The sequence below is a fragment of the Cetorhinus maximus genome, chromosome 20 (genome assembly GCF_964194155.1).
Source record: "Cetorhinus maximus chromosome 20, sCetMax3.hap1.1, whole genome shotgun sequence".
Taxonomy (NCBI): Eukaryota; Metazoa; Chordata; class Chondrichthyes; order Lamniformes; family Cetorhinidae; genus Cetorhinus; species Cetorhinus maximus.
Genome location: NC_135898.1, coordinates 7,928,777 through 7,955,765, shown reverse-complemented (window position 1 = coordinate 7,955,765; position 26,989 = coordinate 7,928,777). Strand labels below are relative to the sequence as shown.

Below are 26,989 nucleotides of genomic sequence, written 5' to 3'. Positions count from 1 at the left end.
TGGCACCTTTATTGCCGCACCTTCCGTGGCCGTCAAGTCCTGGGCTAAGAATTGACCTGGGAGCTTCGGGCTCAGAGGCCGGGTCACTAACCACTGAGCCACAAGACCTCCTGAAGAAAGGAACATGAAGAGACAATGTGCCCAGATACAATGTGAATGGGTCTCATCAACTTCTTTAAAGACCTATCTGGCTTGAAATTCTTTCCCTCTTCACATCCTTTGTGATTGGTTCAGGAACTCCCACTTAATCCGGCTAATTATTCTTTCTATGTAACCCATTGAGCATTGTAGCTTACAACAGCCATGGTGTCTCATATCCACATGTAATTCCTCGTATACACACGCTCACCCACACATACTCCTGTGGGCGCACTCTCTCTCTGGCATACTCTCTCTCTCACTCTCTCTCTCTTGCACACTCTTGTATGTTCTCTTTTAAACTCACACTGTCTATCTGCACACTTTCTCCATCCACACCATCACACACACACATACGCACACACAGATATGACTTGTTGAAATAATAGGTATGGTTTGAGAATGAAACCACTGTGAAATATCTTTATTGTATTATTGATGTTTCATGGAGGAAGCAAGGTTCCCACTCTCCCATGGTACTTGCATCGAGAATGAAGCTGTTGGTTTTATATTGGAAATGAAATGCTTTTATTCTGATTACCCTACCCTACCAGACGATTGACATTCAACAGAAGGATCATTCTTCTTGTGGATCCGATATTGACAATTCTCACGGTCAAAAACTGCGATACAATCATCTGGGTAGACAGTTGGTGTGCCATACCTGGAAAACACAGGTGAGTAAAGCATCAGAATGATCCCAAGGGTAAGGGTTAAATTTGTACTGTACAGTTTTCACTGAACAATTTTGCCATTTTCTCCCAAAGGCTGATGAACAGCCTTTGGATAAACTCCTTGTTTCCCCAAATCTCCCCAGCAGTTCCTGAGTAGCCAATTGGAGAGAGGCACCAGCAGAAAACTGACCTCCCATGTGGCCTGACAAGAGAAGCAGATCAAAAATTATCTCTGCAACTCCACCCTCTCTTCAACCCCACCCTCTCTTCATCTCCACCCTCTCTTCATCTCCACCCTCTCTTCATCTCCACCCTCTCTTCATCTTCACTCTCTCTTCATCTCCACCCTCTCTTCATCTCCACTCTCTCTTCATCTCCACCCTCCCTTCATCTCCACCCTCTCTTCATCTCCACCCTCTCTTCATTTCCACCCTCTCTTCAGCTCCACCCTCTCTCCATCTCCACTCTCTCCCTGTCTCCACTCTCTCTCCGTCTCTAGTCTGTCTTCGTCGCCGCTCTCTCTTAGTCTCCGCCCTCTCTTAGTCTCCGCTCTCTCTTAGTCTCTGCTCTCTCTCAGTCTCCGCTCTCTCTTAGTCTCTGCTCCCTCTTCATCTCCGTTCTCTCCTCATCTCCGCCCTCTTCTTGTCTCCACTCTCTCCTCATCTGCACGCTCTTTTACAGTGGGGCATCTCCACATTGGAATGTTCTCCCACTCCTCACTCTCCCTTCCCATCACCCTCTGAGCCCTACCTCCATTTTATCGATGCCTGTATCCCAAAATTTGGTGCTGTGCACGGGGCTTGGGAGATACCTCAGGTGGTAACAAGTCTGGAAAAGAGAGGGAGGAAGTCATGTGTTCTGTTCTTTCCGCTGACCTGAAACCACCAATACTGCAGTGTTTCCCAATCTGTAAACTACCTTTGAATTTGTTGTAATATCTCTTTAAGAGGTAGCAACATGACATCACTGGAAGGCAAGTGTGTCATGTGATCCGGTCTTAGTTTCACTTTTGCCTGTGATTAGAGAACAGCACAGCTTTGATATCTTCAAGGTTTTTACCTTACTTTAAATGTACCCATGTGTCTAGCCTCACGAAATAAAGCCGTAATGTGGTTACCCAATCCGTTGTGAGTGATTGCTTCTTTTTATCATTATAACAAGATGACAGTAAAGACTTCCATGTCTTGCTGCTCATCCCAAATCCACTTTGTGTATCACACAAAAGGGCTACTTGAGCTGCAATTGCTGAGAATCACTTACGTTGTACAGCAGCTCATCCATGCAACAGAGCACGAACATTCCAAGCAGTCAGCGTTTATCCAGCTTTCACCAGGTTCATGCCAGGTGCCATCAACATCATCCTTGCAGTTCGGGGAGTCTGGAATTACAGGTGGGAATCAAAGAGAGAGTGAGAGAGAGAGAAAGAGACTGAGATTGGTCTGTCAATGTCTCATCAAAGACTGAAGAGGTACCATGGGCTTGCATTGACATTTGGGAGTTTGAAGAATTGCCTGGTCAGCTGCATCATCGCTGAGATCTTTGGACCTGGGAAGAGCCAAGTTCCATATCCAAGAGGACCTGGGCCTGAGAGTTTCACAGCCATGAACCTCAGGACACGTTGACTGCCAGTGGCAAAGGGGGTTGTCTCCATCCAGTGACCCCTGCCCAACTCCTTCTGGATGGGGGTGGGTTGGTGGTCAGGAATGGGCTGGATACTTGCTGGGCTCTGATTTTAGGCAGTGTGCTGGAGGATTGTTTCCATGGTTACCACAATGAGGCCTCAGCCAGTTTGTTGGCCGGGATTTCATTTGCACACAACAGCCAAGCTTTGGCCCATGGAGCAGGAGCTGGTGAATTTGACAAGGCAGGATACTGGCCTATTCCTTCTTGGACCCTTGGGGGAGGAGGACTGTGTAAGGCAATCACTGAGGGAAGGCTTCATGTGGCCTGGAGCAGTTATGTGAGGCTGGGACTATCACTCTCTCTTGCTGGATTTGGGTTCCATAGCCATTGACAACATTCATCAATTGGGTAGAGGTTACATTTAGCCTCAGTTCTTCTTTTTAGCTCATTTTCACCCCAGAGCTAAATGGAAAGTTGGCAAAGGTTTGGTACTTACTTGGGTGTAATTTTCTGAAGCAGGCAGATTCTCCATGTTCAACAGCCAGAAGCAGCAGAGTAAGGCACAAGATGAGTTTCTGTTGGGTTGGTGTGGGGTCCGGGTGGGGGAGGGAACAAAGAAGGAACATGTTGAGGAACTTGGTCATGTCACTTAGATTAGACTAATTCCCAATCAGATAGAAGTTTTCACTCAGTGTGATGCTCACTAAAGTACCGGGAGACATCCGGAGACAACTGGGATTGTTTTGTGGAGTGGATTGAGGGATGAGCTGAAAAACAGGTGGGTTCAGACGGTCTGAAAAAGTGAGCGGAACAGGGGGCTCCATTTCTGGATCCTGAAGCTACAAACCCATATCCATCCTCACACATCACTTGTTCACCTTGGGGATGCACAAGGTGATACCTCAGCTCAGAACCTTTACAGAATTGTACGTGGAACTTGACTTCTGGATGAGACTTAAGCATTACTGGGATGGGTTCCCAATCCTCCAGTGTTGGGATGGAGACTGCAGGAATGGATTTCTGGAACCCAGAAGATAACCCATGAAATAATGGGATTTTCAATCCTTATTCTTGAATATTTAATGCGTTCCTGCTGAAAATTGGATAACAAAGGCTGTCCACAAATAGTACAACCAAGGTCTATTGCTTTTTCAAGTGGATGTATCTGAGAGATAAACATTACTCACACCAAGAGTGGGGTGTGGAGACTGAAAGACATGATACAACACCCAGAAATGTGTCCAACCAAATTAGGAGCTCGAATCCCAGGGAAACATGTTCCACATTCAGGACATCTCAGATCTACATTTCCTCCTCACACACTTTTCACAGGATGTGAAATTGAGTTCACAATCAAGTTTCTCATTCCCATTTTCTGAAAGATTTGGAGCTTACTGTACAAGCTGATGGATGTCAATTCTGGGGAAGGGTCTTTAGCTTGTTCAGCGATAACCGCTGTCTGCACCCAGTGCTCTCATTTCAGTGACAGAGCGAATACGGAAACGTTCAACCCACCCACTGCTTTAATGCGATGCCTGTGTTTGCTTTCCCTTCATGAGTTGGACAGTTTCTCTGTCTCAATCACAGCACTGCTGAGATTCAGCTCAACGTTTTGCTTGCTTTCCTTTCCCAAACTCTCTCTCTCGCTCTCTGTCTCTCCTTTCCCACTCTCTCTCTCTCTCTCTCTCTCCCTCACCCTCTCCTTTCCCACTCTCTCTCTCTCTCCTTTCCCACTTTGCCTCTCTCTCTCTCTCTCTTCCTCTCCTTTCCCACTCTGCCTCTCTTTCTCTCTCTCTCTCTCCCTCTCCTTTCCCACTCTGTCTCACCCCCAAACCAGGGGAGTGACTCAACATTCCAACCCTCTGGCCAACTCCCAGTCAGAGGCTGCACCTGGGCCAGGAGCCTGGGCCTCTCCCTCACTCTGCAGGGGCTGAGCCCCTGTCCAATGGAGTAGGGAGGATAAGGGGGGTGAGCTGCCGATGGAGCTGGGTGTTCTGCTCCCTTTCTCCCCAGTCCCGGGTTACTCACACTTCACCACCCGATCTGCAGCCGGCAGCTTCCTATCCCTGCGCTCCTGCTCCTGGATCTTGGCCCTGACTCTCTCCACACAGCCTGGGCTTCTGCAGACTGTGGCCGAGGCTGAGGCATCAGGAGATGGCGGCGGCTGGCTCAGAGCACATCACGTACTCGAGGGGGTAGCGGGGAGGTTGGTGAGGCCGCGCTTTGAAATAACTCCGCGGGCCGGATGAAAAAGTACAAGGGGCTGGATCCAGCCTCGGGGTCGAGGGTTCCTCACCCCTGCTGTAAAGTGACTACTTAGCACCAAAAAATATACATTCTTATCAATGCAGGAGAACATCCTGTAACAAATACAAGTATCAATGCAGGCAAGTTCACCAGGAACATGTTCCCAGATGAAATAATCCTTCACAAGTACAAACACAATCTGAGTCACACTTAAACATACCATACTCAGCCCAACGAGACACCTTTACAGTCACCAAGAGAGGGATTTCTGTCCTGTTTGGCTTGTGTAGATTTTTATTCTTCAGCTTCAAGGTTAAAAGTTCAAATCCCCATGGTGCCCAGCGATGGCCACGTCAGCAGCAACCATTGGCTGGAACTCAAGTCCACTGACCGGCGAGGATGTTTACCCTGATACTTAGGTCAATGACTTTGGAAATATCAGCCAGTGAGTAAAGATCACAATACAAAGGACACCTCCTCTCCTTTCTTCAAAATAGTTTTTTCATTCTTTCATGGGACATGGGCATCACTGGCTGTGCCAGTGTAATGACTTGACGTAAGGGACAGGTTTTCACTTGACAGATAATTTTATCACAGGGAGCTTTTCAGAAGCTAAATGCTTGAACCAGGTCCTCAACTGGAAAACCACGCCCCCAGAAAAGCTGCGCTTAGGGCTCATTGGTTGGAATCTCCAAGAGCAATCATGTAACCCCTGACAGCCAGTAGGAAAGATGATACCTTCAATTACAACATTACCTCCCCCTTTTAGATTTTTACACTTCCTATTTACAGAGAACATTTGAATATCCCACAACATAAACATACATACAAGTCAGGTGACTAAAGACTACGTCTCACAAGTGGTTTCCTTATTCGATTAGAGCGGCATAAACCTACACTTGAGGTTCTTGCATTGGATCAACATGACCAGGAACTGCAGCATCAGGTCCACCATTAGAAAATGGCAGTTCAGGGTTTGGTAACTCTACAGAGACATTGGCTATGTCTGTCGAGGCCAATCTGTCACTTCAGGGATTAATGGTTCGATGTTAGTCACAGGTGGTATAGCTGGTTGTTGGAATGCCTCTCTCCTTCCATGATGATCCACATGTTTTCGAACAACTCGATCTTTCACTTGCACCTGGAAGGACAAGGGACCAGTTTCTGAGACAATTGTACCAGGAATCATTCAAGGTCCATTTCCAAAATCCTGCACAAAAACTGTATCACCTACAGTAAGTCTTTGAGCTGTGCTATGAATATCGTGATTCAGTTTTTGATTACTCTGATTCTTCTCTACCTTCCCCTCTAAGTTTGGAAACACCAGACTTAACCTTGTACTTAGGCGAGGTTTCATCAATAATTCAGACAGTGTTGAACCCGGAGTTGAATGAGGCGTTGTACAATAATTGAGAAGAAAACAGGAAAGTCGGGTTGCTAGGGTAACTTTGGATAAACTCTTTATTTCTGATTTGAATGTTTTCACAGCTCTTTCAGCAAACTGATCCGATGAGGGATGATATGGTGCTGTTTAATATGTCTGATTCCATTTATACTCATGAATCTCAGAAACTCTGTGTTGGTAAAGAGTGTACCGTTATCTGAAACAATGACTTGCAGTAGGCCATGTACACTAAAACATTAACGCAGCTTTTCAATAGTTGTACTCAATGCCGGTGATCTGACTTCATACACATCCATCTATTTAGAATGTGCATCTATGATCAATAAAAATATGGTACCCAATAATCAATATGTAGCCGAATCCAAGGTCGACCAGCCGACTCCCACGGATGCAGTGGAGCTGAAACAGACAATTTGTGTTGCTGACACTGGAGACAGTGCTTGACCATGCTTTCAATGTCACTGTCTAAGCCTGGCCACCAGACACAGCTTCGCGCAAGTATTTTCATCTTCGATACACCTGGATGTGCACTGATAAGCTGTCAAGAGTGGTTCTCCTCCTCGCAAAGGGAATCTTGATCCGCACAGCAAGATTCCATCTTGACAACTTAACTCTATTTTTCGGGCATGGAATGATCTCATCTCTTCAGACACTGGTGAATTTGACCACTCTTGCAATACAGGTCTCAGACTTTTGACAAAATTGGATCTCTGTTCATCCAAATTCCTAACTTGCTTCACACACAGGTGAAAAATCCAGGAAATTCAGTACAAGCACAACTTCTAGTGGCACTGGAGTATGTAGAATGCTATCTGGTAACGGGAGATGACTCAGTGTGTCCGTATTTGTAATGTGAAAGCCAGGACAGTGCATAAATATATAATCATACGCAGATAATATCAACGCCCAATATTGAATTCTTTCTGAGGCTATTGGCAGAATGGCTTTATCTATACCGAATAAACCCATTAATGGTTTACGGTCCATCATAATGGTGAAATGTTGTCCATTCAGGTACTGGTGGAATTTCTTCACTCCGAATACCACCAATAAACCTTCCTTTTCTCGTTTGGAACAATACTTCTCGGCTGCAGAGAGGGTTCTGGAGACGTAGACAATTGGCCTTTCTGATCCATCTTCCATCCTGTGAGATAACACAACTTCCACACCGTAAGGAGACGCATCACAATTCACTATTAATACTTTTGATGGGTCAGAATGTACCAATAAACATGATGACTGTAATAGCTTCTTAACTTTCACAAAGGCTTCTTCGTGTTGCAAATTCCATGACCAACGATGGTTCTTTTTAAATAACAAGTGTACTGGTGCTAACACTGTTGACAAGTTTGGTAAGAAGTGGCTATAATAATTGATCCTGCCCAGAAAAGACTTGAGTTCAGTTACACTGGGTGGAGAGGATGCCTATTTGATTGCCCCAACTTTCTCTTCTTCTGGATGCAACCCCATGGCATTCACCTTGTAATCCAGGTAAGTAACTCCTGGTGCTTGGAATGTACTTTTCTCTCTCTTAAATTGTACACCAGCTTCCAAGAATGTTCCTAACATCTCTTCCAGTTTGGCCAAATGTTCGATTCAGTTGACCCTGAGATCAGAACATCACCTAGGTTTGCTATTACTTGGGGAAGTCCTTGCAAAAGACTCTCTATTGTCCTTTGGAAGATTGCACATGTAGACGATACTCCAATGGGTAGGTGTGTATATTGATACAAGCCCTTATGTGTGTTGATGATTACATACCCTCTAGATGTGCTATCCGGCTCCAGCTGTTAGGATGCATGGCTCATGTCCAGTTTGATATAGAATTTGCCTCCCGCTAGCTGTGCATACATGTCCTCTATCCTCGGGATAGGATATTTATCTAGTTTGGCTTCTTTGTTCACGGTCAATTTATAGTCTCCGCAAATGCGTATAGTTTGGTCAGGTTTCGCCACTGGGATTATGGGCGCTGCCCATTCTGAAAATTGGACTGATTGGGTAATTCCTAGCTTTTCTAACCAGCACAGTTCTGCATCCACCTTCTCCTTTAGGGAATAAGGCACAGGTCTGGCCTTAAAGAAATGGGGTGTTGCCTGAGAATCTACATACATTTTTGCTTGCAAGAGTTTAAATTTCCTAATTTATCATGAAATACTCTGCCGTGTTTCCTTAACAGTTGAGGAACTCCTGCTGTTCCCATGTGAAATATTTTAGAGCAGTTGAGCTTAATTTTGTGCAACCAGTCTCGGCCCAGAAGACTAGGTCCTTCACCTCTCACGATGATCACTGGAAGCTGGTCTGTCTGTTTGCTGAATAGGACACAGGTACTGTGGCGATGCCCTTTACCTGTATGGATTCTCCACTGTATGTCTTCAATTGAGCCGTGGTTCTCTCTGGATCCAGTGGCCAGGCACCTTCATTTAGATATTTAAATGTGTGCTGTCCCACCACTGTGCTGAGGCTCCCGTATCACCCTCCATTATTCGTAGCTTCACATTAACTTGGATTGTGATGGTAATAGGTTCTGTTTTTACTGCTGTGAAATTTTACAGGGACTTGATGTCGGTAATGGCAGCTTCAGGTTCTGTTCTTTAATTCACTTCAATCATTTTGGTTTCCTGCCTTATGGGCTGTCTCGATTTCACCCTGCATTGCTTTATTACACGTCCTTTCTTATGACAGTAACAGCACTCTGCCTCCTTGAATGTGCAGATGTCTGGTATGTGGTTACCCCCACATGTATAACCGATTAACCTTGGAGCCGCTGCTGAAATGCTTCCACTAGGTCTTTTCGTTTTTCTAGCAGCAGAGATTGCCTCTCGCTTTGCTGCTGTGTCTCTGGTTTTCGGAGTTTCCCGCCCCACATGAAGAACAGTGCCATGTTGTATGTGCTGTAAAGCCTGTGAGTCTCTCGCAGCACTTTCCACAGCTAGTGCTATTCCCATGGCGCTCTTCATATTGATGTTGACCTCTGCGATTAAACCGAACTGTATGGGGTTGTTGTGAACTCCACAAACTAATCGGTCCCGCAACATATCATTGAGTTTATCTCCATAGTCACAGTGCTCAGTAAACTGCTTCAACTTCGTTATGTAGGTTGTGATGGTCTCTCCCTGGGCCCTTACCCTGGAGTTAAAACTCTGCATTATTACCAATGGCTTCGGCTGAGAATGCGTTTTCACATGGTCCACAAACTGGTTAAAGGGCTTAGAATTGGGCACATTCGGGACCATCAGACTGTGGATGAGATTGTGTGTCTTGCTACCACATACGCTCAGAAGGGTTGCTTTCTGCTTCTCCTCCGTGGTAATTTTGTTCTCCATGATATAAAAACCAAGATGCTCTACATACTGGCTCCAGTCTACCATCGTCGCATCATAAGGATCGATTCTGCTGAAGAGTGGCATGACTGGTGAGTATACTTTTCTTTGTTTCTTAAGATCTGATGTACTCACACTCACAAGGCGAGGTGCAGCGTTGGAGCTATCTCACCCTCATCACCAAATGTAATGACTTGACGTACTGGACAGGTTTCTACTTCAAACAGATAACTTTATCACAGATAAAAGCAAAATACTGTGGATGCTGGAAATCTGAAACAAATACAGCAAATGCTGAAGAAACTCAGCAGGTCTAACCGCATCTGTGGAGAGAGAAACAGAGTTAACGTTTCGAGTCCATATGACCCTTCTTACTGAGTCATACGGACTCGAAACGTTAACTCTATTTTTCTCTCCAGAGGTGCTGTCAGAGCTGCTGAGTTTTTCCAGCATTTTCTGTTTTTGTGACTTTATTACAGAGAACTTTTCAGAATCTACATGCTTGAACCAGATCCTCAACTAGAAAACCACGCCCCCTGGATTACCCACGCTTAGGGCTCATTGGTCAGAATCGCCAAGAACAACATGTGTCCCCTGATAGACAGCAGGAAAGGCTATATCTTCATTTACTGCAGCCAGCATTGTTATTGCCCATCTCTAATTGCCCTTGAGAAGGTGGTGGTGAGCTGCCTTCTTGAACCGCTGTAGTCCATGTGGTGTAGGTACACCCACAGCGCTGTTAGGGAGGGAGTTCCAGGATTTTGACCCAGTGACAGTGAAGGAACGGCGATATATTTCCAAGTCAGGATGGTGAGTGACTTGGAGGGGATCCTTCAGTTGGTGGTGTTCCCATCTATCTGTTGCCCTTGTCCTCCTTGATGGTCGTGGTCATGGGTTTGGAAGATGCTGTTTAAGGAACCTTGGTGAGTTCCTGCAGTGCATCTTGTAGATGGTACACACTGCTGCTATTGTGCGTCGTTGGTGGATATGATGCCAATCAAGCAGGCTGCTTTGTCCCAGATGGTCTTGAGGTTCTGGACTGTTTTGGGAGCTGCACTCATCCAGGCAAGTGGGGCGTATTCCATCACACTCCGGACTTGTGACTTGTAGATGGTGGACAGGCTCTGGGGAGTCAGGAGTTGAGTTACTCAACACAGGACTCCCAGCCTCTTACCTGCTCTTGTAGCCACAGTATTTATATGGCTAGTCCAGTTCAGTTTCTGGAAATGGTAAGCCTCAGGATGTTGATAGTGGGGGATTCAGTGATGGTAATGCGTTAAATGTCAAGGGGTGATGTTTGGATTCTCTCTTCTTGGAGATTGTCATTGCCTGACACTTGTGTGGTGCGATCATTCCCTGCCATTTGTCAGCCCAAGCCTGGATCCTGTCCAGGTCTTGTTGCATTTGGACATGGACTGCTTCAGTGTCTGAGGAGTTGCGAATGGTGCTGAACATTGTGCAATCATCAGCGAACATCCCCACTTCTGACCTTATGATGGAAGGAAGGTCATTGATGAAGCAGCTGAAGATGGTTGTGCCTAGGTCACTACCCTGAGGAACTCCTGCAGTGATGTCCTGGGACTGAGATGACTGACCTCCAACAAGCACAACCATCTTCCTTTGTGCTAGGTATGACTCCAACCAGCAGAGAGCTTCCCCCCTGATTTCCATTGACTCCAGTTTTTCTGGGTCTCCCTGATGCCACACTTGCTCAAATGCAGACTTGATGTCAAGGGCAGTCACTCTCACTTCACCACTTGAGCCATGGGATCTTTTACATGAACCAGTGAATGTCAGCAGGACCTCAGTTCAACATTTTGTATGATAATGCAGTACATCCTTAGCACTGGCTAACACACCCAGACAATGACGTCCAATCTGGGCGAATATGAGCCTGGCTGATGTTGGGTCAGAATTAATTGAGCTCAGCATCTCTGGTATAAAGTGGGGAACACGGATTGGCCATGTGTAACGGCACTAGGAACAATGGGCCTCCACTGTGTGCTCAAGTCTGTGGTGGAATTTTCTGTTCTGGAGGCTAAGTGCTGTGGTGGCTGGAAAGTGGGTGTGATTCCCACTGGATGTCGGTTCTCACGCCAGATCGTCCGCTCTTCAGCTCATTCATCAGCTCATTGAATCTGGTTTTGGGGCGGGCTGGGGTTACCTTTTACCTCATGGGGTTGAAGGTCCTGTGCCGTTTTGAAATGAGACCCATACACACAGTCAGTGTCTGCGGCCCAGGACTTGTTGTGGTGAGTGAGGGCCCTGAGGAGATCCAAACTATTGGCTGCAAAGTTCAGCGACAGCTCCCTGCAGACAATCCTCCAGGCAGCCCAGGAACAGAGAGAAGTCCTCTATCCCAGAGATGGTAGCAGCAGGTCACCAACCTCACCATGCCAGCTTGGGAGAAGGTCACTGGGGAGGTCAAAGCAGTTCAACCACGACGCATGTGCATGATCAGTCATGTCACTGATCCCTGATTGGTCCCTGTGGTGCGTGACCAGGCCCTGATTAGTTGAGGAGTGCATGATCAGTTACTGATTGGTTTCTTTATGGCGTTGGTCATCTACTGATACCATTTCCTGCTTTCTCCTGACTGACCCTCTAAGGTGTCAATTCCTGGATGGTCGGTCCCTTTCATTATAGCTTTTCTTGTCATTTTGTTTAGTTTTATAACTTTCTACTGAGACAACAGGGACAATTCAGTATAATATTATTTTAGGTTAATATGCATTTGGTTATTGATTACTGCATATAACTAAACTATTCAGTGTAAACAATGAGAAAACTGAAACTTTTCTATGCTTGGCTCTCAGCCGCCAGTCAATGTTGATGGGTTTGTTTTTGATCTCCTGCGTTTTGTGAAGAAAGGAACTCATACTCTCTCCCTGCACCTGGAGACACAGGAGGCAGACATAGCACATGCTTACGTCTGTTCCCGCTGCTCATTTTTCCTGGAACAGGTCACCACACTGAATCCAGAGGTTATAGCTCGAGGGGCATCACTCTATGCTAAACATGGCTGCCCAGGAGACTCTCCCACTCTTGCCACCTGCCATACACTGGTTAGAAGGATTTACCGGTCGTCACTCGACCTCTTTGGCACCTTTATTGCCGCACCTTCCGTGGCCGTCAAGTCCTGGGCTAAGAATTGACCTGGGAGCTTCGGGCTCAGAGGCCGGGTCACTACCCACTGAGCCACAAGACCTCCTGAAGAAAGGAACATGAAGAGACAATGTGCCCAGATACAATGTGAATGGGAGTCATCAACTTCTTTAAAGACCTATCTGGCTTGGATTTCTTTCCCTCTTCACGTCCTTTGTGATTGGTTCAGGAATTCCCACTTAATCCGGCTAATTATTCTTTCTATGTAACCCATTGAGCATTGTAGCTTACAACAGCCATGGTGTCTCATATCCACATGTAATTCCTCGTATACACACGCTCACCCACACATACTCCTGTGGGCGCACTCTCTCTCTGGCATACTCTCTCTCACACTCTCTCTCTCTTGCACACTCTTGTATGTTCTCTTTTACACTCACACTGTCTATCTGCACACTTTCTCCATCCCCACCATCACACACACACATACGCACACGTGCACTCATATGTCTTGTTGAAATAATAGATAAGGTTTGAGAATGAAACCACTGTGAAATATCTTTATTGTATTATTGATGTTTCATGGAGGAAGCAAGGTTCCCACTCTCCCACAGTACTTGCATCGAGAATGAAGCTGATGGTTTTATATTGGAAATGAAATGCTTTTATTCTGATTACCCAACACTGGCATACACTCGACATTCAACAGAAGTATCATTCTTCTTGTGGACCCGATATTGACAATTCTCACGGTCAAAAACTGCGATACAATCATCTGGGTAGACAGTTGGTGTGCCATACCTGGAAAACACAGGTGAGTAAAGCATCAGAATAATCCCAAGGGTAAGGGTTAAATTTGTACTGTACCGTTTTCACTGAACAATTTCACCATTTTCTCCCAAAGGGTGATGAACAGCCTTTGGATAAACTCCTTGTTTCCCCAAATCTCCCCAGCAGTTCCTGAGTAGCCAATTGGAGAGAGGCACCAGCAGAAAACTGACCTCCCATGTGGCCTGACAAGAGAAGCAGATCAAGAAGTATCTCTGCAACTCCACCCTCTCTTCATCTCCACCCTCTCTTCATCTCCACTCTCTCTTCATCTGCGCCTTCTCTTCATCTCCACCTTCTCTTCATCTCCATTCTCTCTTCATCTCCACCCTCTCTTCATCTCCACCCTCTCTTCATCTCCACCCTCTCTTCATTTCCTCTCTCTCTTCATCTCCACCCTCTCTTTATTTCCACCCTCTCTTCACCTCCACCCTCTCTTCATTTCCACTCTCTCTTCATCTCCACCCTCTCTTTATTTCCACCCTCTCTTCATCTCCACCCTCTATTCATTACCACTCTCTCTTCATCTCTAGCCTCTCTTTATTTCCACCCTCTCTTCACCTCCACCCTCTCTTTATCTCCATCCTCCCTTCATCTCCACCCTCTCTTTATCTCCACCCTCTCTTCATCTCCACTCTCTCTTCATTTCCATCCTCTCTTAATCTCCACCCCCTCTTTGTTTCCACTCTCTCTTCATCTCCACCCTCTCTTTATTTCCACCCTCTCTTCACCTCCACCCTCTCTTTATCTCCATCCTCACTTCATCTCCACCCTCTCTTCATCTCTGCTCTCTCTTCATTTCCACTCGCTCTTCATCTCCATTATCTCTTCATCTGCATTCTTTCTTCATCTCCACTATCGATTCATCTCTTCTCTCTTCATCACCACCATTTCCATGTCTTCACCTCCACCGTCTCTGCATCTCCACCCTCTCTTCACCTTCACTCTCTCTTCATCTACATTTCTCTCTTCATCTTCATCCACAATCTGGGTGGAATTGTCCCAGGTTTGCACTAAGTGCAGTCGCAGGTGGGTAAAACAACGTTTTACCTGCTGTCCGCGTTGTTGGGTTTTTACGCCGTATCATCCCAAACCTGCCACATTACTTATGCATTCCCGGGAAACACGCTGTTTCCATGGTGAGCGGGCTCTCATTCGCCTACCTGTCATCACCCCACCGCTGCATCATGCCGGGTGCCATATTTAAAGTCCAGCCGCAAGATCGCATCTCAGTGCTCCCAGACCACTACTGCTGCATGGAAGACATGGCCAAGAAGCTGAAGAAGACTGCAGCCCCCTGGTTAAACGACACGTCCCTTGAGTGTCTTTTGGATGCCGTGCAGGTCTGCCGGGATGTGCTCTACCCCTGCTCTGGCTGCAGGATGGGCAGCAACAGCACTAACCCAGCTTGGGAGGTGGTGGCAGTGGTGGTCAGAGCCAACGCCCTTCAAAAGAGGACAGCCACCCAATGCTGCAAGAAGATGAATGATCTCCTCCGTTCCACCAAGGTAAATCACTTTTCTCATCACTCACAACTCACACACTCACAAACCCATCACACATCCACAGGGCCCTCACTCACTGCCGGTTCAAGGGACATCACCATTCACTCTCTCACACTCACCAACATAGTCCACCCAACTCACCACCCACGCAGGCCAGGCATACTTATCATCTGGCCTGGCACGCATCCTGCTTACACTTTCTCCATCTCTATTCATGCAGGACAAGCTGGCTCACAAGAGAGAGAGGTTGCAGACTGGTGGCGGAATGTCCGAAGTCAAGGTTCCTCATGGACTTTGAAAGCAGAGCCATTCAGCTGGCCAGCGATGACCGGGATTGGTCCTGTGCTGACGGTGAGGTCGGCGCTGCTCTACCAAGTGAGGATCTAGCAGTGCAACATCCATCAGGCAGCCATGCCATGAGTGATGTGTCTTCTTTCACAGGCCACTGCCATGCAATTATCTCCCCTTGCTTTCGCAGGCATATCTGCCAAGCAGCCAACAGAGTCCATTGACCCAGGACCTCCAGTCAAGCCCCGAAGAGGAATCTGGAGATGCTGTCACTGAAATCCTGTCACAGTGCTCACCCACACCCTCTATCAGCGCAGAGACACACACCTTGGTGAGACCTTGCTTTAGAATGGCCCTGGGATCACAATCGGGCACATTGCACAGTCCAATCCATAGCAGGTGGAGGCAGGGACGTGCCAGGACCCTGGCACTTCGAGGATTGCTGGAGGTCAGAATGTTGCTGAGTCCGAGTCAGATGAGGAGCCTCTGGACTTGGTCATGTCACAGTTGCTGGAGCTGCAAAGGCAAGCTGGGGAACATCAGGAAGGGATGTCCGCTGCACTCCACAGATTGCAACACAAGATGAGAAGTCTGTCTGTCTTCAGGCTGAGGTGATAGCTCCGGCATTGCAACGCACTGAGGTCAACACTGGTAGGATAGCGACTGCCATGGAGACCTTAGTCCAGGACTTCGCTCCTGCACTACTGCGTAGGCTCAACTCCATCGCTGGTACCATAGTTGGCCTCCAACAGTGTGTACACGAGAGGGGTGCCGGGCAGCTCGATCTCACTTCAGCTACCCCTGCTCCTCAAGGAATCTGCCAGGGGCCCCCCGGACACCCACAGGGAGGAGGATCTGCAGATGCACACTCCAGGCCCACCCATCCAGGTGACTCCAAGAGTGTCCGGCCCATCGGACTCCCCTCTTCCTGTGACCTCAGCAGCTCTAGCTCCACAGGCTGAGAAGGGTGCCACTGCCACACAGCAGAACCCTGAACGCAGGCCGGGGCCCTCCAAGTCTTGCCCCCCCCCCCCCCCCCCCCCCACCTCCCACCCCACCACAGGACGCCTGCCAAAGTCATCACAGTCAGGGCGTCGCAGTCAGCAGGCTGCCACCACTTCCATTGTGGATGTCTGGAGAGCAACAAAAGACATAAAGGCAGGATTAGGACAGTTAAGGAGAATGAGTTGCACAGCCTGGGCATGGGTGTTAATTACTTGTACATACGGTTCACTATTGTCAATAAACTCCCAAGAGTGTCTCCCTGCCTGAGGCTCCTTGTTCTGATGAGCAGTGTTCTTGTCATTCAGATGTGAAACAAGATAAAGGCAGGTGCCTCAGTCCAGGGCCTCTTCCCTGTGCTCTGTGCAGCCTCACACTCCCTGGAGACCTTACTGATGCCTGCACCTCGGTGGTGCTGGTCATTCCTGTCAGAATGTAGTGAGCAGGCGCCACAGAGTTCTCTCATTCTCTCGATGTTCTCTCAGCATCTTTAAGGAGGGGCTGGTCCCCATCTCTTTAGCATCTGTGATCAGCATCAGATGCTTCTGAAGCTTCATGGCTGTGTCTCTATGTTATGATCCTGATCACGGAGCGCAAGCGAGGTACCCTCAGCCAGACAGGAGTCAGAGGTTATGTGAAGATTTATGGAGTGTCCTCACTGCATGTTGTCATCATCCTCTTGCAATTGAGTGACTACTAGGGCCTCCACTGTGCCCCCATGACAGGAGCATTATCACTGCCATAAGCTAGACTGGAGTCAAACGTTCACAAATGCGATGTGAGGAACTATGGGGTCACCTTACTGCATGGTGTCATCATCCTCCACAAATCTAGCAGCTATGAGGGCCTCCTGAGTGTACCTGCCTCATCTAGCCAGTGCGAAAGCCTCATCCCCATCATTGTCGCCTCCAAGGACCTCCTCAGCCTTATCCCCGTCAGTGTCCTCCTCATCGGAGGAGATGTGCAGCTCCTCCATCTCCTCCTCAGCCAGCTCATCTCCCTGTTGGAGTGCCAGGTTGTAAAGAGCACAGCAGATGACGACGATGCGTGACACGCTCTGTGGACTGTATTGCAGGGCTCCACCATACCGGTCCAGGCACTGGAATGTCATCTTCAGCATCCCGCTGGTCTGCTCCACAAAGTTGCGGGCTGTAGCATGAGCCTCATTATACTGTCATTCTGCTTGAGTCTGAGGCCGCTGCATGGGTGTCATCAGCCACAGCCTCTGCAGGTAGTCCTTGTCCCCAAGAAAGCATCCCTGCAGAGTCTGTGGACCCTGGAAGACCCCAGGGATCTGTGACCGACTGAGAATTAGGCTTTGTGCACACTCCCTGGAAACCATGTGCACACCTGCAGGATACGTTTCTGGTGGTCGCAGACCAGCTGCACATTCAATGCCCTTGCGGTTGATGTAATCCACCATGTGTTGTGACGGAGATCTGAGCATCACATGAGTGCAGTCAATTGCATCCTGCATCTGTGGGAAACCCAAGATCTGAGCAAATCCAATTGCTCTATCATCCTGGCTATCCTGGTCCCAGGCAAAATGCACAAGTTATGTGGTCTCATGAAGGTTACATCCGTAACCTCTTGGATGCATTTGTGGTTGGAGATCCCACAGAGGTCACCTGTTGAGCCCTGAAAGGATCCGCTGGCATAGAAATTGAGCACCGCGGTCACTTTCACAGCCACTGGCAGTGGATACCCTCCATGTCCCTGTGGCGCCCAATCCTGCAGTAAATGGCAAATGTGAGCGACCAGTTCCCTAGACATGCGCAGTCTTGGGCGACACTGGTTTTCAGTCATCTGCAGGAATGAAAGGCAGAGTCTATTGACGATGGGTGTCACTAGGTACCGACCAGCAACGGCTCATTGTGGCTCTTGGGCAGCACATGCAGGAGCTCCAGCCGCTGCTCCTTCCTGAGGTTGCTGCTCCTGCCTCTGCACAGCCAGGAGCCTCAGTCAACCTCTCCTCCATCTTCTTCGACTCTGTAGGCCATCAGGCACACAGCTATTTCACCAGGCTCCATGATCCTGATGTACTCCTCCTGCAGGATGAAAGAGAGCAACACGTGGTTAGCATGGGTGTACTTAGAACCTGTCTTGGTTCACAGAGAGTGCTGGCCACCACTTGGATGGTCAGAGATTAGTGCGCTGCATGGCTGCCCTGTTAGCTTGAAACATGGGGGAGATGGGTCCGAACCGGGATGCTGACATTGCAAGAGGCTGGGAGCATCTCCAGCCATGACTGCTATATGGCCAGTTTTAGTGAGGAGATTGTCCAACGTGTGCTGTCCAACTGCTCTGCAGTCCACCAAAGTGCTCATGAATTTGCAGCCTGTGCCGGGGTGGGTGGGCAGTGGGGTGGGTGCAGTGTCACGGGTGGGGCAGATGCTCTGGAGCACTTGGTGGCACTTTGATGCCTCTGCATTGCTTGAGCGGGCAGATAAGCTAGGAGCCCGTTCCCAATCATATCAATGTGGCTGCGCCTGAACTGTCTCAGTTGCAGAGGAATGGTCACTTTCTACAGGTTTCCCGAATGCGTGACCACTTCCCTCGCCCACCTTACTCCCCAAACCCGAATGCTTTTGTGCTATATTCAATGGCAGGGCTGCTCATTCCCCCTTCCCCGCCACTGGTCACTTCAAAGGCAGGGCTGCCCTTAACCACCCCGCCATTGCCTCAAGTCGCCTCAACAGCAAGGCTGCCCTTACCCCCGACCCCTCCCCACAACGCCCCTGGAACTTGAAGTCCAACAGGCAACCCTGCTGAGCGCTGCAGAACATTCACTATGTGCTCATCTTGAAGTGCAGGCTGTCCAGTGCACGTCACTGATGTGCTGTTGTGAAAGACGTTGGCATGCTTTCCCGCCAATGTGGACAGACAATCCAGCTGGTGGCGGGGGGGGGGGGGGGGGGGGGGGGGGGGGGGGACGATTCCAGCCTGATAATGATGTGCTGATGTATTACAATGAGGTTTCCGATGTCTGATGGCAGGAAACGCAGCCCGCCGTTGGCGAGCGGAGTGTACGATCGTGAACTGGCTTCCTGCAGTCATTAAACCAATCGCGCCATATTGTCCGCTCATGCCACCGATCACACCCGCACCAGGGGCATGCAAAATTATGCCCTCTCTCTTCATCTCCACACTCTCTTCATCTCCGCTCTCTCTTCATTTCTACTCACTCTTGATCTGCACTCTCTCTTCATTTCCACACTCTTTTCATCTACCCTCTCTCTTCATCTCCACTCTTTCTTCATTTCCACTCTGTCTTCATCTACAATCTCTCTTCACCTCCACCTTCTCTTCATCTCCCCCTCTCTTGAACTCCATTCTCTCTTCAGGTACACTCTCTCTTTACCTACATGCTCTTGTCTGTTGGTGGAGACCTGTGCTGCAGTGGAACATCTCCACATTGGAATGTTCTCCCACTCCTCACTCTCCTTTCCCATCGCCCTCCGCGCCCTGCCTCCATTTTATCGATGCCCGTATCCCAAAGTTTGGTGCTGTGCACGGGGCTTGGGAGATACCTCAGGTGGTAACAAGTCTGGAAAAGAGAGGGAGGAAGTCATGTGTTCTGTTAATTCCGCTGACCTGAAACCACCAATCCTGTGTTTCCCAATCTGTAAACTACCTTTGAATTTGTTGTAATATCTCTTTAAGAGGTAGCAACATGACATCACTGGAAGGGAATTGTGTCATGTGATCCGGTCTTAGTTTCACTTTTTCCTGTGATAAGAGAACAGCACACTTCTGATATCTTCAAGCTTTCTACCTTTGTATAAATGTACCCATGTGTCTCGCCTCACAAAATAAAGCCACAACATGGTTACCCAATCCGTTGGGAGTGATTGGCACCTTATATCATTATAACAAGATGACAGAATTGACCTCCATGTCTGGCTGCTCATCCCAAATCCACTTTGTGCTTCAATAAGAAAGATCAGTGCAGAATCACACATCAGGGCTACTCGAGCTGCAATTGCAGAGAATCACTTACGTTGTACAGCAGCTCATCGATTCAACCGAGCACGAACATCCCATGCAGTCAGAGTTTATCCAGTTTTCGCCGTGTGCATGCCAGGTGCCATCAACATCATCCCTGCAGTTCTGTGAGGCTGGAATTCCAGTTGAATCTGGAAAAGAGAGCGAGAGAGAGGAAAAGAGTGTGTAAGGGAAGGCTTCATGTGGGCTGGAGCAGTTATGTGAGGCTGGGACTATCACTCTCTCATGCTGGATTTGGGTTCCATAGCCATTGACAACATTCATCAATTGGGTAGAGGTTACATTCAGCCTCAGTTCTCATGTTTAGCTCATTTTCACCCCAGATCTAAATGGAAAGTTGGCAAAGGTTTGGTACTTACTTGGGTGTAATTTTCTGTAGCAGGCAGATTCTCCATGTTCAACAGCCAGGAGCAGCAGAGTAAGGCACAAGATGAGTTTCTGTTGGGTTGGTGTGGCGTCCGGGTGGGGGAGGGAATAAAGAAGGAACATGTTGAGGAACTTGGTCATGTCACTTAGATTAGACTAATTCCCAATCAGATAGAAGTTTTCACTCAGTGTGATGCTCAATAAAGTACCGGGAGACATCCGGAGACAACTGGGATTGTTTTGTGGAGTGGATTGAGGGATGAGCTGACAAACATTTGGGTTCAGACAGTCTCTTAAAAAGGGAGCGGAACAGGGGGCTCCATTTCTGGATCCTGAAGCTACAAACTCATATCTATCCTCACAATCCACTTGTTCACCTTGGGGATGCACAAGGTGATATCTCAGCTCAAAACCTTTACAGAATTGGAAGTGGGACTTGATATCCGTATTGAGACTTAAGCATTACTGGGAGGGATTCCCAATCCTCCAGTGTTGGGATGGAGACTCCAGGAATTGATTTCTGGAACCCAGAAGATAACCAATATTCCGGCAATAGTACTGAAGACTTGTGCTCCAGATCTTGCCGCGGCCCCTAGCCAAGCTGTTCCAGTACAGCTACAGCTGTACAAAAGAGGGTTTTAAACTAACTAGTGGGGACAAGGGATCAAATTTGGGAAGGTGTGGTAAATCAAAAAGTAGAGACAAGGCAAGAGAGACAGGTATTAATCTGGGAAATGACTAAAAGACCATAACAGGAAGGGACAGAGTCAAATCTAACAGTAAATCATCAGATGAAACTAGAGATTATAAAAAGAATAAAAGGATAGAACCAAAAGCTCTGTATCTGAGTGCATGTAGCATTCGAAATAAAACAGATGAACTGAGACTGCACAGAGGAATTTAATAGCCATTACGGAGACATGGCTGCAGGAGGACGTGGAATGGGACCTGAATATTGAAGGGTAACAGGATATTTAGGAAGGAGAGGAAATGAGGAAAAGGTGGAGGGGTGGCTTTGTTAGTTAACGATGGTATTAGCAGAATAGAGAGGGATGACCTAAGTTTAGGAAACTAGGATGTGGAAATGGTTTGGGTAGGGATGAGAAATGGTAAAACCAAGAAGTCACTTGTGGGAATTGTGCACAGGCCCCCTAACAATAACCACATGGTAGGGTGAAGCATAAAGGAAGAAATAATTGGAGTTTGTCAGAAAGGCACGGTGATAATCATGGAAGATTTTAATTTACATATAGACTGGAAAAGTCAGATGGGCAAAGATAGCCTAGATGAGGAGTACATTGAATGTTTTTGGGATAGTTTCTTAGAACAGCATGTTCTGGAGCCAACCTGAGAGCAGGCTATACTAGGCCTGGTATTGTGCAATGAGATGGATGTAATTAATGTTCTGAGGTAGCAGCGTCCACAATGTGATTGAATTTTGCATTCTGTTTGAGGGAGACAGGAGTGCGTCCAAGACTCTGTTTTTAAACTTAAATAAATGCATTATGAGGGCATGAAAGCAGAGCTGGCTAAAGTGAATTGGCAAATTTGGTTAAAGGATAGGTCAACAGAGATGCAGTGGCTAATATTTAAGGGAATATTTCAGAATGCAAAGGATAGATACACTCCAACGAGTAAGAAAAAGTCCAAGGGATGGACACACCATCCCTGGTTAACTAGAAAGGTTAAAGATCATATCCAACTTAAAGAAAAAGCATATAATTGTGCAAAGACAGGTGACAAGTCAGAAGATTGGACAGAATATAAGGAACAGCAAATAATGACTAAAAGACTAATATGGAAGGAAAAATTAGAGTATGAGAGAAAGCTAGCCAGAAATATAAAAGCAGATAGTGAGAGTTTTTATAAATATTTTAAAAAGAAACGCGCTAACAAAGTGAGTGTTGGTCCCATCGAAAGTGAGTCTGGAGAATTGACAATGAAAAACAAGGAGACGGCAGATGAATTGAACAGCTATATTGCATCAGTTTTCACTATAGCGGATACAAGTAACATCCCAGAAGCAGCTATAAACCAGGAAATGGAAGGGAGGGAGGAACTCAAGAAAATTACAGTCGCCAGAGAAGTGGTACTGAGTAAATTGTTGGAGCTGTGGGCTGACAAGAGCCTGGGTCCTGATGGACTTCATCCTAGGATCTTAAAAGAAGTGTCGAGTGAGATAGTTGATGTATTGGTTTTAATTTTCCAAAACTCCCTAGATTCGGGTAAGGTCCCATTAGATTGGAAGATAGCAAATGTAACTCCATTATTCAAAAAGGGAGGGGGACAGAAAGCAGGAAACTACAGGCCAGTTAGTTTAACATCTGTCATAGGGAAAATGTTAGAAGTTATTATTAAAGAAGTTATAGCAGGGCACTTGGATATGCTCAAGGTCATCAGGCAGAGTCAACATGGTTTTGTAAAAGGGAAATCATGTTTAACCAACTTATTGGAGTTCTTTGAGGAAGTAACATGTGATGTGGATAAAGGGGAACTGGTGGATGTACTGTATTTATATTTCCAGAAGGCATTTGATAAAGTGCCACATCAAAGGTTATCGCAGAAAATAAAAGCTCATGGTATAGGGGGTAACATATTGGCATGGATAGAAGATTGGCTGGTTAACAGGAAGTAGAGAGTAGGCATAAATGGGTCTTTTTCAGGTTGGCAAGATGTAACAAGTGGTGTGCCTCAGGGATCAGTGCTGGGACCTTCACTGTTTACAATTTATATAAATAACTTGGATGAAGGGATGGAAGGGATGGTTGCCAAATTTGCTGATGACGTAGGAAAGTAATTTATGAAGAGGACATAAGAAGGCTACAAACAGATATAGATAGGTTAAGTGAGTGGGCAAAGATTGGGAAAATGGAGTATAATGTGGGAAAATGTGAAATTGTCCATTTTGGCAGGAAGAATAAAAGAGAAACATATTATCTAAATAGTAAGAGATTGCTGAGCTTTGAGGTGTAGAAGGATCTGGGTGTCCTTGTGCATATATCACAAAAGGCTAGTATGCAGGTACAACAAGTAATTAGGAAAGCTAATAAAATGTTATCATTTATTGTGAGGGGAATTGAATACAAAAGTAGGGAGGTTATGCTTCAGTTGTACAGGGCACTCGTGAGACCACATTTGGAGTACTGTGTACAGTATTGATCTCCTTATTTAAAGAAGGATGTAAATACATTGGAAGCGGTTCAGAGAAGGATTACCAGGCTAATGCCTGGAATGGGTGGGTTGTCTTATGAGGAAAGGTTGGACAGACTAGGCTTGTATCCAATGGAGTTTAGAAGAGTAAGAGGCGACTTGATTGAAACATATAAGATCCTGAGGGGTCTTGACAGGGTGGATGAGGAGAGGATGTTTCCTCTTGTGGGAGAATCTAGAACTGTTTAAAAATAAGGGGTTGCCGATTTAAAACAGAGATGAGATGAAATTTTTTCACTCAGAGGGTCGTGAGTCCTTGGAACTCTCTTCCTGAAAAGGCGGGGGGAGCAGAGTCTTGGAATATTTTTAAGGCAGAGGTGGATAGATTCTTGGTAAGCAAGGGGGCGATAGGTTATCGGGGTAGGTGGGATGCAGATTTCAGGTTACTACCAGATCAAACATGATCGTATCAAATGGCAAAGCAAGCTTGAGGGGCTGAATGGCCTCGTCCTGCTCCTTGTTTGTAACCCATTAAATAATGGGTTTTCAATTCATTTTGTTGAAAATTTAATGTGTTCGTTATGAAAATTGGATAACAAGGGCTTTCCGAAAATAAGGTAACTGATGTCTCTTGGCTTTTCAAGTGGGTCCGGGAGCTACTGTTGAATTTTGTAAGCGAGCTGGTTAATTGGTGCTCACTGTTGGAGCGTTCAATCGTGGGCCATTTCTGTATCCTGTTAACCCATTTGTGCTGGGCAGCGGAATGTGCTTCCCACTCCAGACTGCTTCCTTTACAGATTCTTTACTCCGGAACAGGCCTGCGGGCACCTCGGAGACACGAATTCAAATATTGTGTCTTCCAGCGATGCCTCACACCTCCCTGCTCTTGCTGCTGAAAGTGTCTTATCACCAATCTCTAAAGTGACTGCTTTGCCCAAACAATACATTCTTATCAATGCAGGAGAACATCCTGTAACAAATACAAGTATTAATGCAGCTAAGTTCACCAGCAACATGTTCCCAGATGAAATAATCCCTCACAAGTACAAACACAATCTGAGTCACACTCAAACATACCATACTCAGCCCAACGAGACACCTTCACAGTCACCGAGAGACGAATTTCTGTCCTGTTTGGCTGGCGTAGATTTTTATTCTTCAGCTTCAAGGTTACAAAGTTCAAGTCGTCATGGTGCCCACCGATGGCCACGTCAGCAGCAACCATTGGCTGGAACTCAAGTCCACTGAGCCGAGAGAATGTTCACCTGACACTGAGGCCAATAACTTTGGAAATATCAGCCAGTGAGTAAAGACCACAATACAAAGGACACCTCCTCTCCTCTCCTTCAAAATAGTGTCTTGGGACCTTTTACATGAGCCAGTGAATGTAGACAGGATCTCAGTTCAACATCTCGTCTGACAGTGCAGCACTCCCTCAGCACTGGCTAACACACCCAGAAGATAACGTCCAATCTGGGTGAATGTGAGCCAGGGTGATGGTGGGGAGAAAGTCATTGACCTCAGCATCATTGGTTTAATGGGGTGAGCACTCTGTCATTTGAGAGCTGCAGGCACTCACTGCTGCTGACGTCTATGTCACTGGGCATTCGGTCTATCCACTTCCCAACATCCCAGTTGATGATGCAATTGCTGCCTCGCATAGTGCTGTGTATCAGTGCAAGTGGGCCCAAGCAAGGAAAGCTGAAGGGAGAGCATGGCTCAGACACAAAGAGCTTTCTCCTGTGTTCCACAACTGGTCAAGGCATGGGGATGGAGTGGTCATGTGTAACTGCACTGGGAACGATGGGCCCCCACTATGTACTCAAGTCTCTGAGTGGGAATTGAAGCCACCTCCTTCCCTCTGATGTGAGAGTTGTCGCCACTGAGTGAAGCCTGACAGTTTCACCTTTTATGCCTGTTGATCCAGGAGCGGCACCAATTGCCAACTGAAGGCTATCAGGATTCCTCTGTGAAATTCAGAGCCCAACTACTCCGCAATATTCACAATGTTTGGAACAAGGGCAGTTGCTGTAGAAGAGAGGGTTCCAGTGGGTTGTTTGTATTTACAGATAGATTCATATCCTCGTTCCTGACAATACATTCCACTGATTTGGAAATCTGACATGGTTTGTTCTGAAATCAGATAAGCTCTGCTCATATGGGACCTCTGTGTTCCTGTTTACTGTAGAACTTTATTATCAACTGAAATGGCTTGCGACCACTCTAAACTTAACTAGCAAGATGCCATTGAAATAATTGAAGGATTTGAGTCTAGTAACAATTTCAGCTGTGCTGAAGCTCCCAATCAGAGTCTGAGAGTGAGGGATTGGAGGGACTTGCTCTCCAGTTTTCTGAAATACAAATACAATGCAGCACTTAGGAAAATCGGAAATGAAGGCCAGAAAAGTGTTTACACTGGAGCGGTGAGAATGTAGAACTCATTCCCACTGGGAGTGGCTGAGCTGAGGAGGAGAGCAGAGGATGTGTGCTGCATAAACAGACCATTCCTATAGTCTCGCTGTATTAAAGGGGAAACTAGGTGAACACATGAGGAGGAAGAAATAGAAGGATATGTTGATAGGGTGAGATGAAGAGGACATGGAAGGAGACTCGTTAACAGCATAAACACTGACATGGAGCAGATGGGCCAAATGGCCTGTTTCAGTGCTGTCTGATCTGTGTAAAACCTATTTTCCATAAGTTATCTCCTTTCATTTTATGCCAGTTTATTTTGAAGTGAAATGTATCACCTGTCTTTTCTCTCGGATGATTTCCACTTAGATTATGAGAAATAAGCACAAAAGGACATGGCTTTAGGGTGAAAGGGGAAAGGTTTAGGGGGAACATTAGGGGGAACTTCTTCACTCAGAGAGTGGTGAGAGTGTGGAACGAGCTACCATCTGACGTGGTAAATGTGGGCTCACTCTTAAGTTTTAAGAATAAATTGGATAGATACATGGATGGGAGAGGTCTGGAGGGTTATGGACTAGGTGCAGGTCAATGGGACTAGCGGAATAATATTTCGGCACAGACTAGAAGGGCCGAATGGCCTGTTTTCTGTGCTGTAGTGTTCTATGGTTCTATGGTTCTATGATGATTGATTTCACCTTAGATCTCCCAAGCATGCTCCAGTTCAGCAAGTTGCAGGAGAAGAGACCCTATTTATGGCTAGTTAATGGCCAACAGCAGGAGAGAATGGTCCGAGAACTCAATCTGAATGAAGAGCAAAGTTCACAAATTGAAATGGTTATAAAGTTTAATAGACCTTGGGATCTGATCACCGTGGAAGATCTTTATTGTCTTTTCTCAATGTGTTTGACAAAGCAGCAAGCC

The 26,989-nt window shown here is 46.8% G+C and overlaps 1 protein-coding gene across 4 annotated transcripts; it reads right to left on the bottom strand.

Annotated features, from left to right (window-relative positions):
* Positions 1 to 547: 547 nt before the first annotated feature.
* Positions 548 to 24,896, bottom strand: LOC144694820 (beta-microseminoprotein-like). Of its 4 annotated transcripts, none has more exons than XR_013579830.1 (4): positions 4,903 to 5,058; positions 2,932 to 3,010; positions 2,073 to 2,190; positions 643 to 802 (listed from the first exon to the last, which is right to left on the bottom strand). XR_013579830.1 is itself a non-coding variant. In XM_078565434.1 (4 exons), the coding sequence occupies exons 1-4, from the start codon at positions 24,734 to 24,736 to the stop codon at positions 13,187 to 13,189; spliced, it is 327 nt and encodes a 108-aa protein (XP_078421560.1). In that variant the 5' UTR covers positions 24,737 to 24,872; the 3' UTR covers positions 13,154 to 13,186. The 4 variants fall into 4 exon arrangements, 3 of the variants coding, with proteins under 3 accessions (XP_078421559.1, XP_078421560.1, XP_078421558.1); XM_078565434.1 differs by lacking the exons at positions 643 to 802; positions 2,073 to 2,190; positions 2,932 to 3,010; positions 4,903 to 5,058 and adding exons at positions 13,154 to 13,313; positions 20,136 to 20,253; positions 20,500 to 20,578; positions 24,734 to 24,872; XM_078565433.1 differs by lacking the exons at positions 2,073 to 2,190; positions 2,932 to 3,010; positions 4,903 to 5,058 and adding exons at positions 20,136 to 20,253; positions 24,734 to 24,896 and having other exon boundaries at positions 548 to 802.
* Between the last annotated feature and the right edge of the window lie 2,093 nt (positions 24,897 to 26,989).